The 14,949-nt window shown below is 35.5% G+C and overlaps 1 protein-coding gene across 1 annotated transcript in view; it reads left to right on the plus strand.

The window, feature by feature from the left end:
* Nucleotides 1-294: 294 nt before the first annotated feature.
* Nucleotides 295-14,949, plus strand: part of ORC2 (origin recognition complex subunit 2) — a 37,267-nt gene continuing 22,612 nt past the window's right edge. Inside the window, exons 1-6 of the mRNA XM_006189952.3 lie at nucleotides 295-604; nucleotides 3,675-3,723; nucleotides 4,645-4,748; nucleotides 5,218-5,361; nucleotides 12,725-12,814; nucleotides 14,280-14,372. Of these exons, the coding sequence (XP_006190014.2) occupies nucleotides 4,652-4,748; nucleotides 5,218-5,361; nucleotides 12,725-12,814; nucleotides 14,280-14,372 (424 nt within the window). The 5' untranslated portion in view covers nucleotides 295-604; nucleotides 3,675-3,723; nucleotides 4,645-4,651. The remainder of the gene's footprint in view (nucleotides 605-3,674; nucleotides 3,724-4,644; nucleotides 4,749-5,217; nucleotides 5,362-12,724; nucleotides 12,815-14,279; nucleotides 14,373-14,949) is intronic.

Genomic DNA, 14,949 nt, shown 5'->3' on the forward strand with positions numbered 1-14,949 from the left:
CCACTATCCTTTTCCCTCAAAAGAAGACATCCAAAGAAACCAGTGAGCACTTTTAAGATTGCCTAAACACAGGGAGACGGCTCAGCCCGCTACAACTCCTCAAGTTTCCTCAGGTGTAACCAACACTTCCTTCTCCCTTCCCCGGAAACGGAAAGAGAAAAGGCAAGCCCCAGAACCCAGAGCTTAGGGATTCGTTTTCCTCGGGTTTTGGTGGGCGGAGCCAATAGGCTGGCGCCCATTGGTCCGCAGAACCGTCGCTTTCGGCCGACTCCACTTCCTATTGGCTCCCCAGGGCTCCGCCCCCGGAGCAGGGCGGGAGATTCGGTGTGCTGCAGGCAGGCCTCCCATCCCCCCGCCGGCCTCCGGGGCTCCCCTGCTCGACCTTGCGACCCTGCGACCCTGCGACCCTGCGACCCTGCGACCCTGCGACCCTGCTCCCGCACTGTCTACAAGAATCTGGCTTTCCCTGCTGGGGCGAAGCCGCTTTCCCAGCGCCGACCATTCAGCGGAGTGGAGTCCAGTAGGCGCGCCTGGCGGAGACCTGGCGGTGCGTGGTGGGGCGGCGGGGCAGCCTGCCTCCTCCTGCTTAGCTGGGGCTTGCGAGGTGAGTCTAGGGGAACCCAGTTCCCGGCCTTCGCCTCGGCACTCGGGGCAGGGACGCCGCACCTCCATCTCTGCCCTCCTCAGGCTGTCCCCAGCCCGGCCGGCCTGAGGACCCCCAGCTGGCGGAGCGCAGCCAACTAGTCAGTTGCGCGAGGCCCAGACCGAAGTCTGTAAATACTTGTTGGGGTGACAGGCTCCCTCTTTAAAGACCGTTCGTCTGTCCAGCAGTGATGGGTCTTCTGTGCAAGGGATGTCTGTTACCAGCATACATGTTTTCTGGCCTTAGAAGCCTTGTGCTTGCAGAGAGAGATCTGTAAAAATCCGTAACGAAAGTAGTAGAGTATCCTGGGAGAGGAGCAGGTACAGTGAGGGCCAAGGAGGAAGAGATCTTGTCCCAGAACTGGCTGCCACTGGAGCGAGAACCTTTTAATGTCATCCCAGCCTGGAAGTACCAAATGAATCCTCCTAACTGAACAGTCACCTTGGGACAGTGCTTGATTGTAAAATATTGATAAACGAGGCTCGTTTGACGGAGCTTTTTAAGTTAAAAGGATGTTTATGCATTACTTTTCGTTTTACAAGTGAAATCCTTGTAAATAGAACCATTACACTTTTCCCTAATTAAATTGCAATCTGAAGAAAAATAGCACGGCCCCACACCTTTGTGTAGTAGCACTGCACGTGAAATGGACATCATTTTTTCAACATTTGTTTAGCACTTTTGCTGTTAGTTGTGTCAAGGAAAATTAATCAGTAGTCGATCAGTTGAAAGAAATGGAAAGTTTTGTGCCAAACAGGATTACCACCTGGGAACAGCCTCTTAGAAAACTCTGAAGATTGTTCCATCTGTTAGAGGTCAAAGCACAGTTACATGTTTTTAAGACTGTGGACAGTACATTAAATGATGTATTATCGACGGTTTACACAATCCACATCTACACATTACAAAGCGAGTCGTGGGTCAAGGGTCATGGTGGCCCCCCAAGATTAAGAAGGAATGTTATCTCCTAAGGAGGTCTGGTTAATGTAGATGTGCAATACACTCTAAAGGGGAGGGAGGAGGCCCAAATAGGCAAAGAAAAATTTTATGTTTAAATTCTTCTCATCATAAAATATGAATTTTATCTCATTGGATAAAATTGGTGGGATATAGAGGTGTATAAGAGATCAGCATGGTTAAGTTGAAGTGTAAAGTGAAAATACCCATAATAGAGAGCCTAATTAGCATCTTCATAGGTAGCACGTGATCTCAGTCGTCACAACTTTGTCCAAAGTCACACAGCTGTGTGTATGTATGTGGAATTAAGATCAGAACCAAGGTTTATCTGATACTCAGATTGGTGCATAACCACTAATCTATACAACCTTCTTTTCTTTTTTTTTTTTTTTAAGGATTATGTTTTTTAAAATTTTAGCAAATCCTTTATTTGCTCTCAAAGGACAGTGTCTGCTGTTAACACTCATTTTGTACTGCTGTATTACCTTGTTAACTCCCTGAAAGGAGTCCACTTAAAATTAAGCACCCAAGGCAGTGCCTTGAACAGTAAATTGTCATTAAATATTTCCATTTAATTGTGTGATGTTAGTGGGGGTTTTTTGTTTTTGTTTTCAGGAATTGTTGGAGAAGAACGAAGGAAAGTTTTCTTTCAAGGTCTTTGTAGAAATTTCTTCAATTTGGTGATTCTGTACTGTATAATAAGATGCCTTAAAAATCTAGAAAAGGAAATTACATATAAGTGCAGTCGGCTACAAACAAGACAAAGGCTGCCTCTGTCCAAGCAGTAAGGCAATTCTTATGTAAAATACCACAGGGAAATTGCCTAGGACAGTATTCAGTTGTCTAGACTATTTGTTTGTAAATTTTCCTTGAAAAAAAAATTTTTTTTTTTGCCCCTGAAGGAACTACTAAGCTTTTGCTAATAAGACTTATATAACTGACCTTTACTCCTATAGATTACCAGGAAGCTCAGAGCCAAAATTCTTTATATAATTTTCTGCCTTTACATTTTCCCTGATCCAGATTCCCTTTAGTATTTATAGTTTATCATTTGTTTTATTGCATTTGCTTATTGTCACTGCTTCAATTCTTGCAGAGCACAGCAGTATATAATTTTAAATAATATAGATTATGCTGCTCTTAAAGGCATGCTTGGTGTTCTAGTGATGTTTAACCTAATGAAGTGGAAAAATAGGGGAACCATGGAAGTCCTCGGATATTTGAACTGCCGTGTGGGAAAATGACTAAACAGGTTATGAATAGTTTCCAGAGGTCAAGACAAGCATTTAGGATAGCAGATTTGTATTTAATGGAGGAGAAGTGTGTCATTTAAAAGAATGATCAGTTTCTTTGGAATTAGTCAGACTTGGATTTCAGCCCTAACACACTTTCTAATTGTGTGAATTTGGGTAATTTAAAATATATAACCTCAATTTACTCATCTGTAAATTGGGGAAATTACATACATTTTTAACTACCTCAGAGAATCTGAGGATTTATTGATCTGGTGTATGTAGAAGTGCCTAACACAGAGCTTGACAAACAGCCCCTCAAAAAAACCTTTTCTTTTATACAGGTAGAAAGAAATTGTGTCTCTTAATTTTATATAAATGTCACATAGATGCATTAAATTTTTTCTCTAGTACACTCAAATTCCCTGTAATAAGCAGCAGTATCATGACTGCAAAGTTCGCCCCAAAGTACATGTTCTACTGGCAATGGTCATACAAATTATAGATGAAGTAATACCTTTATATATAAACCTAATAGAATTGTTCTGAGGATTGAATAAGAATACATATAGAATATTCAAAATGGTGTCCAGCACATAGTGAGTGCTCAAATTTCGACCTCCCCTCCACCCACCTGCCCCCTCACAGTTTAGATCTCAGTCTCTAAGGCTTCCCGGCCAAAATGGCAGTGGTCGTTTTGCTGTTTCCTTGCCATCGTAACAACTTTAGCTTTGTAAGAACTGCCTTTGTCTATACATCTTGTTTGTTAAAATTCATAAACTTCTCTGGTTGCTTTCATTTTCCCATTAGCTGATCTGACTGAGTTCTTTTTCCATTTATAGGTGGCCCGACCTGAATTTTCCAGCTGCAGAATGTGTAGTACCTTTAAAGGTAAATGAAAACTGAGACAAAGCATTTAAGTGGGCTAGTTACAAAAGAAAACTTAGCAACATTTAGTAAGTAATCTGCATGCAAAACAACAGTTTCATGCGGGACTCAGTAGATCCTCTTGCCAGGAGAAAAGGCATGAATAGGATTTATAAGTGAGAGAGGAGACAAAAATTCTTTTTTGGGGTACACTGATTAGCTGGCAGCTAGTTGGAATCATTCATTCATTTCAGGCCATTAGCATTATAAGTTCTGAAACTAAATTTTTGTCAGAGTAGCCAGAGTTGATCAAAGTTTTGCTTGCCAAACTCTGAAAATTGTTCACTGAAGAACTAACTATAAAGTATTGCAAAAATTTATGCTTATTGTTTAGTTACCAGGATGCCTAGAAAGCCATATTCATAACTGTAAAGTTGTTTGGTAAGCATGCAATTCAATAGTAAAGGAGGGTGCCTGAGGATTATTTGGTCCGGGCTTGGTACACCAGTGAAGTACACAGACTTCCCCCAGTGGACTATCTTTCTAGTGAACAGATAATAAAATCCACCGAACTATTATTCTTTGTTTGGCTGTCCCTTTTCTAAACTGTCATGTATTAACCTCCCCTTTCAGGTTATGTTATTCTGTAGATTGGTTAGAGCTTTCTTTACAGGAAGAGTTGTTTTCCTGTCATTACATTTTAGTTACCTTGATTGGGTTTGGCTTTTTCCTATCTCAGACACTTCTTCCTCTCTTCCATTTTTCAGATAAAGAATTGAGTTGCTTATTATCAAAAACACAGTATTTAATATAATAATACATAATATATTTTTCATACTTAAAAGACTTAAAAATGTTATACAAATACATATATTCATTATATGAATGTTTATTTGGCTGTTATGAATTTTCATCACTTTTGAGTGCTTTATTGCTTTTGTTTAGGTTGGCAATGATGAGTAAGCTGGAATCAAAGGAAGAAAAGATGCTGGAGGTTCAGTTTGTGGGAGATGATGATGTTCTTAACCACATTCTTGATAGAGAAGGAGGTACTGTGTGATTATACAATTGAAGAGATGCTTATACAATGGTTATGTATCATTTCACTTTTTAAAATAGTTTAACTTTTCATTTTGAAAATATAACAGAATGTTTGATCTAGTAGGACTGCAAATAAAAACTACTTTACTTTTTAGTTTATTCCATTGAAACTTTATTGAAAATTAGAAATAATAAAACCTCATCTAATATGAAATGTTCCTTAGTAATGGTAAGTGATAACTACCCATTGTAATTAAAACGTATAGTTATTTTGACCCCCCAAAATACACACTTTCAAGGTTTTTTTTAACTTATATAAACTGGAAGAGAGGTCTGTACTTGAATCAAAGACAAAACACTGAATTTTTTTCCAGCTTTTAAGTAATGATAACATCATAGTACAGTTTACTTATTTAAATGTAGTGATTAGAAAGAATTTATACCTGTCATGTTCTAATTCTTTTGATATTCTTATAGGAGCTAAAATTAAAAAGGAGCGAGCCCAGCTTTTGGTCAACACAAAAAAAATAGTAAAGAAGCCAGAATATGGTTTGGAGGAAGACGACCAGGAAGTCTTAAAAGATCAGAACTATGTGGAAGTTTTAGGACGAGATGTTCAAGGTACTGGTAGGATTGGGGGGGTGGCTGGAGTTGGGAATGCATGCTTATATTCCTGCAGGTGGCTGAAATTACTTTGCAGGATACATAAAAGTAATCTAGTAGGTTAGACGACATTGTGCTATTTTTTTTTCTAATTTTTATGAATATAAAATATACATAACATAAAATATACCATCCTTATTGTTTTTAAGTGTATAGTTCAGTTGTATTAAATACATTCATAATGTGCTACCATCACCACCATCCACCTCCAAAACTCTTTTCGTCTGGTGCACTGTGTTATTTTTTTTCTCATCAGAAAAGCATTGCTTCATGTTTTTTTCTCTACAGTTGTAAAGGTTGGATGCACTGAATTTCTACTATAGGTTTTTCTCTACAGTTCTTCTTCTTCTTCTCTTTTTATTTTACAAACAACTAGTCTGGCACTTAATTATTTTTAGGAAGAGAGTCTACAGACCAAGCACTCTAAAATTATTTTTTAAGATATTTATACTTTTAACTAATTTGAAATAATTCTATAAAGCGAGCCACTTTACCTTGATCTTCTTTACAGAAATAGTTAGAAGGAAGATTCCAAGAAGTCCTATGTTCTGACCTAGGCATGCTAGTGTTAGTTTTTTTTTAACATCTAAGCCAGATTCCTGCCAGGTTATACTTACAATTTTTTAGACTTGTATTATAATTTATGGAAGTTAGGGCTCAAAGAGCACTAGACTTATATTACAGTGCAAGGAGCACAGATCTACTTAAGTTGACTTAAAACAAAGAGGAAAATCAGTACTGTTGGGCACGAAGGACATTGGAGCTGGGACCACATTAAAAAATGAGGGACTTTGCTTTCATGGACCTCCTGGTCTCCCTCATGTCATCTCTGTGAATCTGTTCTGTTCTCTCTGGGCCTCCTGTCTCCCTCGTGTATGTGTTTTTTACTCCCTCATATTTGGTTTATAAATGGCCACTGTGACTACTCCTGACATTTGTCACTTCTTAAGTGATAACGCTCCTGGTTTTGTTCCCAGTGTTAAATGACATGATACAAAAAATGACCACTGTCCCTCAATAGGTTCAGTGGGCCAGGTAAATTCTTTTAAAAGAGCTCTCAACTAGACAGTTGACATTTTTAGAGCATATTCTGAATAGAACTTTGGATTCTTGACTGCCTATTACGCTAGACCTAAGAAGAGATTGAAAACAACATTTAAATAAAAAGTGTTTTCTTAAAAATTGTTACTTACTGTAAAAGTAATACATCTCTGCAGTAGTAACTCAGTGTCTCCGACCTTTTTCACATAATAGCACCCACAGCAGATGATATTTGGAGGCGCACCCGAATAAAGAGGAAAACGCTCCAGACCACCCCCTCTGCAGGCCCTGACTGCATCCTCAGAGGCCTGAGAGGATCACAACACTCAGCACTGCAGGTTACACGATACCTGTAACCCATGTCTTTAATTTCTGCATACTGGTTGGGGAACTTTGCTTTAAAGCAGTATTTCTCAACCTTTTTTTTTCATTATTATCCCCTAAGGAACCTTTTTAAGATTTTTTCCTCCTAATCACACTCACCCATGAAATTTTAATACTACGCATATGCTGTATGTTTCCTTATGTACTATGACCCGTTGGAGGGCCACAGACCATTGTAATAGCGAAGGTGTTTTTCACATTCCCCCTCTTGCCACTGAGAACCATTTTCATTGCGACAGGAGCAACGTTATTCCTGTTGAGAATGCATGGTTTAGAGAACATGGACCTGTTGACAGTTTGGTGTGTATCTGTCTGTACAAGCATGCACACACATAGGTTTGTCTCTTAAATCCAGGAAGTGAGGCTTCCATTTGGCTGTGGGCATGTGCAACAGAGGAGCCCATAAAGTATAATCAAGTCTTGCAAACAGTGACTCTTCCTGTTTGGATTTGGTTTTTTGTTTGTTTGTTTACCAGAGCATGTAGAGGGGTGGAAAGTGGTGTTCCAGAAAAGGTTTAGGAAGGAGCGTTTTCTTTTCATCTTTTCTTCAGGGATGAAGAGGTAACATATATCAGTTTCCTTTAACCTTATTTGAGATACTGAACAATAAGTTTTTGCCTAATCTTTGATTATAAACAGAAAATAGGTGAGCATTATTTTTTAAAACACAGAAGGATATTTGACAGAGAATCTTCAGGAATATTTAAGAGAAAAAACACATTCAACAAGGAGCTTTAAATTAATAGTTTATAAATTAATCCCTTTCTATTGAAGTGTAAGCTGCTACTTATAAGCAGCACCCATCATGACATACCTGGCATAATTCTCATATTCTATTAAGCCATCCACTCTGGTGAAAAATCATTTCATGGAGGTGCTAGGTGATCACAGGCAGTAAGTAGAAGATTATCCTAAAGATCTCCCCAAAACAATCAGACAGGTTTGCTCAAGAGCAGTTTGTCTCATTGATGCCCCTCTTGAATAATTGTTTTTTAATTTTATGAACAGTATAATTCTATAGTTGATTCTTTATAAGTTGGCGGTTAGAAAACTCTAAGACAAATATGTGGTCTGTCCGTGGTATTTTTAATTTAGCCTTATTCAGAGTTCCATTTTTTAACTTAAGGTCTATATTAGGTTTTTAATTGCAGTTAAATTTAAAAATGTACTTTTAAAAATTGTGGAAAGATATACATTAATATAAAACTTACCATCTTAACCATTTTTAGTGTATAGTTCAGCACTAAGTACATTCACATTATTTTACAGCTCATCTCCAGAACTCTTTTCATCTTACAGAACTGAAATTCTGTAGCCAATTAAACAACTCCATAGCCCCTGGCAGCCACGATTCTACTATATTTGACTTGATGTATTTGACTACTCTAGGTACATCATATAAGGGTAATTGTACACTATTTGTCTCTTTTGTGTCTGCCTTATTTCACTTAGCCTCAAGGTTCATCCATGTGATAGCATGTGTCAGAGTTTCCTTCCTTTATGAGGCTGAGTAGTATTGCATTGTATGTATATACCACGTTTGGTTTATCCATTTATATGTTGGACATTAGGGTTGCTTCAGCCTTTTGGCTATTGTGAATAATGCTACTATGAAGATGGGTGTACCAATATCTCTTTGAGATCCTGATTTAAATTCTTTTGGGTATATTTCCAAAAGTGGAATTGCTGGATCATATGGTCATTCTATTTTTTTTTTTTTACTATTTTAACATTGGTCATTCTATTTTTAATTTTTTGAGGAACCACCTTACTGTTTTCCATAGCAGGTACATCATTTTGCATTTCCACCAACAATGCACAAGTGTTCCAATTTCTCCACATCCTCATCAACACTTGCTTTTTTTTTGTTGTTTTTGATAATAGCCATCCTAATGGGTGTGAAGTGGTAGTGCTCTTTCTAAATTTAACATATTGTTAAATTCTTAGAGACTATTCTCTAGACAAAAAGAACTTTAATAACTGAATAATAATGCACTCTAATCCATAAACAATATACAGTTTCCTCTATTAGACTTTTGAATTGTTTATAAGTTTTTATTATAATAAATAATGCTGTAGTGATTACCCTTGGACATAAATCTTTGTTTGGATATCTTATTTTTTCATCAGAGACTCCGAGAAGTGGAATTACTGGTGAAAGTGTATGAACTTTATAAGGCATACATATTGCCACATTACTTTCTAGGAAGATTGTATCAACTAGTATTAAGATCCCTCATCAGTATTACACATTTTTTCGTATATTTATTAGACACTTTAATTACTTCTGGAATTATATATTCATAGTTTTTTGGTGTGGTGTGTTTTGAGTAATTTAAAAACTTTTTAAAAGTTTTATATATTATAGAAAAGCCCTCTTGGCCAGTGCGATTACAACCATTGTTTGTTGGTCAGTTAATCAAAATGTCAGAAAAGGAAGTCATAAAAATAATTTATATACTCTAAACATTTTGTTTTACACATAAACATATATATAAGTATACATGTATCAGAGTCTTTGAATATAAGTTTGTCAGAGGTCAGCTGATTGAAGAACAACAGCACCTTTTTGTTTTGGGGTTTTTTTAGACAGCATAATGCATCAGCTAGGATTTTCGGTTTTATTTTCTTCCATTAGATTGAGCATTTAAAGACACTTGATGCAATCTGAGTGTGATGTGCTTTTATGTTTTTTAAAATTTTTTTCTTAAGTGTTTTATGATTTCTCATCCATACCTAATTTTTTTTTAACTTTATTTTTTAGTGACATGTAGTTGATTTACAATGTTAGTTTCAGGTATACAGCAAAGTGATTCAGTTATACATACACACACACACACACACACACACACACACACACACACATATATTTAGTTTCTTTTTCTTTATAGCTTATTACAAGAAATTGAATTAATCCCCTGGGCTATACAATAGGTCCTTGTTGTTTATTTTATATATAGTAATGTGTTATCTGTTAAACTCCTAATTTATCACTGTCCCCCTTTCCACTTTGGTAACCATATTTTGTTTTCTATGTCTGTGAGTTTATTTCTGGTTCATAAATAAAATTTGTATTTTTTTTTTAGATTCTACATATAAGTGATATCATATGATATTTGTCTTTCTCTGTCTGACTTATTCATCAATACCTAATTTGAAACCAATTTTTAATTCATAACTTTTATCAAGTCTTTCTAAAGCAATTACTTTAGTTTACATAGAGACCATTTTAAATTCATGTTTTGTCTGTGTGCCAAACAATTAAGTTATGTAATTACAGTAGCAAGTTCTCAATAAACAGACTCATGCATATGTGGAAACTAGATATATGATAGAGGTAGCATTGTAGATCACTAGGCTAAGGTCAATAAATAGTGTTGGGACAATTGGGTGTCCTTATGAAAAATAGAAGTGGCAGTCCTAAATGCCATCATAAATAACTTAACTGCCTTGATTAAAGATTGACACTTGAAAAGGAAATTGTAAATGTTTTTACAAGAAAATATAAGAGAATATGATGTTGGTCTTAACTATAGAAGAATTTCTTTAAAAATATGTAATCAAAAAAAAACTGACAAATTCAACTAATTAAAATTCAGAGCTTTTCAAGAAGACAAACCATAGACTAGAAGGAAATATTGCAAAAGCCATATCTGTTGAAGAACTATATATCCAAAGTATACAAAGAGCTCTTAAAATTCAACAATAAGAAAACAAACAGCCTGAGTAAAAGATGGGCAAAGTCCTGGAAATCGCACCAAAGAAGATACACAGATGGCAAATAAGCATATGAAAAGATGCTCAACATTATGTGTCATTAGGGAATTGCAAATTAAAACAACAGTGGGATATTACTACACACCTGTTGGAATGGCCCAAATCCCAAACATTGACAACACCAAATGCAGGCAGAAATGTGGAGCAACAGGAACTCTCATTTACTGCTGGTGGAAATGCAAAATGGTACAGCTCTTTGGAGGTCAGTTTGGCAGTTTCTTACAGATTAAACATATCTTACCATAGGGCATAGCAGTTGTGCTCATTTGTATTTATTCAAATGAGTTGAAAACTTGTCTACCCAAAAACCTGCACACATGTTTATAGTAGCTTTGTTTATAATTGCCAAGGCTTGGAAGCAACCAGGAAGTCAACCAAGGATAAATAAACTGATATATTCATGCAATGGAATATTATTCAGTGCTAAAAAAATAAATTATCAAGCCATGAAAAGACATGGAGGAGCTTTAAATGCATATTACTAAATGAAAAAAGCCAATCTGAAAAGGCTACATACTGTAAGATTCCAACATTGTGACATTCTGGAAAAGGCAAAACTATACAAACAGTGAAAAGATCATTGGTTGTCAAGGGTCAGGGGGAAGGAAAGGATGAATAGATGGAGTGCAGAGGATTTTTAGGGCAGTAAGTCTATTCTGTATCATACTATAATGGTGGATACATGTCATCATACTTTTGTCAAAACCTATAGAATGTACAATAGTACCATAAACCCTGATATAAAACTATGGACTTTGAGTAATAATGAGATGTCAGCATAGGTTCGTCAGTTGTAACAAATGTACCACCCTGGCGTAGCAGGTTGATAATGGGAGAGGCTGTGCATATGTCAGGCAGGAGCTTTATGGGAAATCTTCTGTACTTTCCACCCAAGTTGGCTGTGAACCTAAAACATAAAGTCTATTTTTTTTTTAATTCAGTACTTCTCTTCATCAAATGACACTGTAGAGAAGAGGAAAGACAAGACACGGGATAGAGAAGATAAATTTTCTTCTAGAAATAAGAAACATGTAAAAAGGTATTCAGCCTCATCAGTGATTAGGGAAAGGCAAGTTAAAACGCCTCTTCCTGTGAGATTCATTTTATACCCACTAGATTGGCAAAGATTAAGGAGTTTAGATAATATCAAATGTCAGTGCAAATACACATCAGTGGGAACTCTTAAGCAGTAAGGAGAGTGAACACTGACTTCGGAAAACTTTGGCACTGTTTTCTAGAAACCATGATAAACCCATTGGATGTTAACATAAATTACATATGTTTTGATGAAAAACAACTATTTTCCCAAAAAAGTTATTAAAGAGAGCATTGTTTTACATTTTTACAAATGTTTTTAATGTCTGGCTTAAAAGACAACTGGATTTTCCTACCTGCTTCACATATTCCATTAGCTGACAGGGTAATGATGTCACCATGCATCATGTAGTCTCTGGAATACCTCACTACACAGTCTTGATTGAGGGTCAGAAAGTCAGATCATGTCTTAGTGTTACTGTGAAATAGTTTTGGCCTCAGGGACCTCAGAGACCACCCACCAAACTACACTTTGAGAATTGCTGTGCTAGAGAGGAGGCTACTAGCCATGGGTGTCCAGTATGTTATAGGTAGCAATTGTTATTTAAAGGGAAGATTAAAGAAAGAAATCAGTGTCTTAATTGAGAGTAAGAAAGCTTCTATAATGTAACTACTGTTTAAATCTTAACCTCAGTTGACAGTTGGCTTTGCAGGTTTGCTTCAAGAAGGAAACATAAGTAATATTGTCCCTTCTGTCCTCCCTCCTCAGGGGCAACTGCTGTCATGAATTGAATGCATATTCCTCCAGTCTGGAGTTTTTTAGTGGACTTCTTATTGTTGTTGTGTTCTTATATATATTTTTGTGTATCTGAATAACATGTTTTCTATGTTTTAAAATTTATATAAACAGTATCATAGTCCAATGTGTATTTTAAACATTTTGTTTATAAATATATATTGTTGAACCTTTATACAAGACAGTAAGGGGTACAAATCTTAACTTTTTAGTTAAAATTTTATCTTTTTTTCCATTAATTAACTTCGCCCATTTTCCCTAAATACATGTTGCATTTTTTTCTTTCAGAATCCTTGAAAAATGGCTCTGCTACAGATGGTGGGAATAAAGTGTATTCTTTTCAGAATAGAAAACACCCTGAAAAGATGGCTAAATTAGGTATGTTGCTTTTCTGATTTCTGTAATCACTTTAGTTTTTTTTTTTATTAAGTGGAGGTTCTGGGGATTGAACCCAGAACCTTGTGTGTGCTAAGCATGAGCTCTACCACTAAGCTAAACTTTTCCCTCTGACTTCTGTAATTACTACTCACCCTTTCTCAGAAGGTATATTAACCACATTTCCCCCAGTTACCATCTCATTGCATTCACTAAAAGAATGATGAGGTAAACAGCAAGTTTATACTGTATAGCACAGGAAACTATATTCAATATCTTACAGTAACTTATGGTGAAAGAGAATATGAAAATGAATATATGTATGTTCCTATATGACTGAAGTATTGTGCTGTACATCAGAAATTGACACAACATTGTAAACTGACTATACTTCAATAAAGATTTTTTTAAAAAGCTAAAAGAATGATGAGGGGTATTATTTTATATCATATAATATTGAGCATACTTTATTATATACAGTAGTTTTTTTCATGCTCGGATGTCTCCTGTTCTTAGCTAGGTTATAAGCGTCTCATAGTAGAAACTCTCTTTAATTTCTCCCACAATATCTAGCATAGCTTCTTAACTAATTTTTGTTAAGTAAATGAGTGATATAAGTCACACAGATATTCTGAATTTATTAAATAAGAGTTTTACACTTATAGACATACAAAAAAAGTATTATTTGTATTATAGAAAACTATATAAATTGTTAGGAATCAGTTGTTAATAACATTTTTCTTACCCAAGTTATGACTTATACTAATTACATATGAATTCCTGATTTTCAGAGGACTAGACTTAAATAAATTACATAGAACATTAAAATTAAACTGGCAATTTAATTCCTTTATAAAATTCAGATGGCACTATATTTGGACCCTGTGGTATAGAAGCGTCATCACTTTTGAAAGCTTGAGGAAAGGAAATAACATGTGAAACACTTTAAAAATTAAGTAGATCCACAAGTATATGAATGCTTGGGAATACCAAAAAAGTTAAGAGCACGGGAATAATAATAAACTACCTGCTAAAATGTAATTGTTGTGTAAGAGGACTTTTAATCTATAATTATAGAACATCTATATATATTTCTTAAGTGGTGTATTTTTGTGCAATCATTCTAGCCAATGATTATGTAAACATTCAAGGTAGAGTGAAAATCACCCTTATTAAATATTGACACTGATGAGGGAACATATAAGAAGTAATTATGAAACCTGTATTTCTGAACATAATATAATTTAATCATTTGCAAAATCCACTTTTTCTGAAAGGTATATTATATGCATCGTTAATTTTGAACTTAACATGGTACATACAATAATTTACATTAGTTGATGTGTTTCTTAGTGTTAGTGTCTACATCAAGAAATCAAAAGTTTTTTTTAACCTGTTAAAATGTATATATATATATATATATATGCACATACATATATTTATATATTTTTTTCTGGTCTCTTTACAGCTTCAGAACTAGCGAAAACACCAAAAAAAAATGTCTCATTCAATTTGAAGAATGATCCTGAAATTATGATAGACATTCCTCAATGTAGCAAAGGTAAGATTTTTATCTCAGTTGTTTAAAGAGAGTTTTCATAGTCGCTTCAAGTTACAGAATGTTACTTTTTTCTTGTCTAAATGCATTTTTATATATATTTTTTCTGTTCTGAAAATTCATTCAACCAATGCAGTTAATACCCTAACCTGTGTACTTCAGTATATACGTATTTAGCTGTCAGTAAAAGGGAAAAATACCTGTGCTGGTTGAAGCTGTACAAATTGACAGGGCCAATTAGAAGCAGTCTTAAAATCCTGTTGTCATTTGCTTGAGTAGCCAAATGTGCATGGAAGATTTGCTTTGGCAAATACTACTTGAAATAAGGCTTTTGAGGTTTAGAATTCTTACAGTTTGTGGAGAATTGTGGAGTAGTTGTTTCTGAATAACCTGTTCCAAGTAGATTAAACAGTGTACTTTTTAAATAATAAGCAATGAAAAAGACTGCACTTTTTCTTGTTACATGAATGCTATGGAAGTGTAGGACGTAGATGTCACTAATGGGAGTAATCATAAAATGAATAGTGACCTTTCGGCCTGTAGTGGAGATGCAATTAATTGAGAATTCAATAATATGTAG

This window comes from Camelus ferus, chromosome 5, assembly GCF_009834535.1.
Source record: "Camelus ferus isolate YT-003-E chromosome 5, BCGSAC_Cfer_1.0, whole genome shotgun sequence".
Classification (NCBI taxonomy): domain Eukaryota; kingdom Metazoa; phylum Chordata; class Mammalia; order Artiodactyla; family Camelidae; genus Camelus; species Camelus ferus.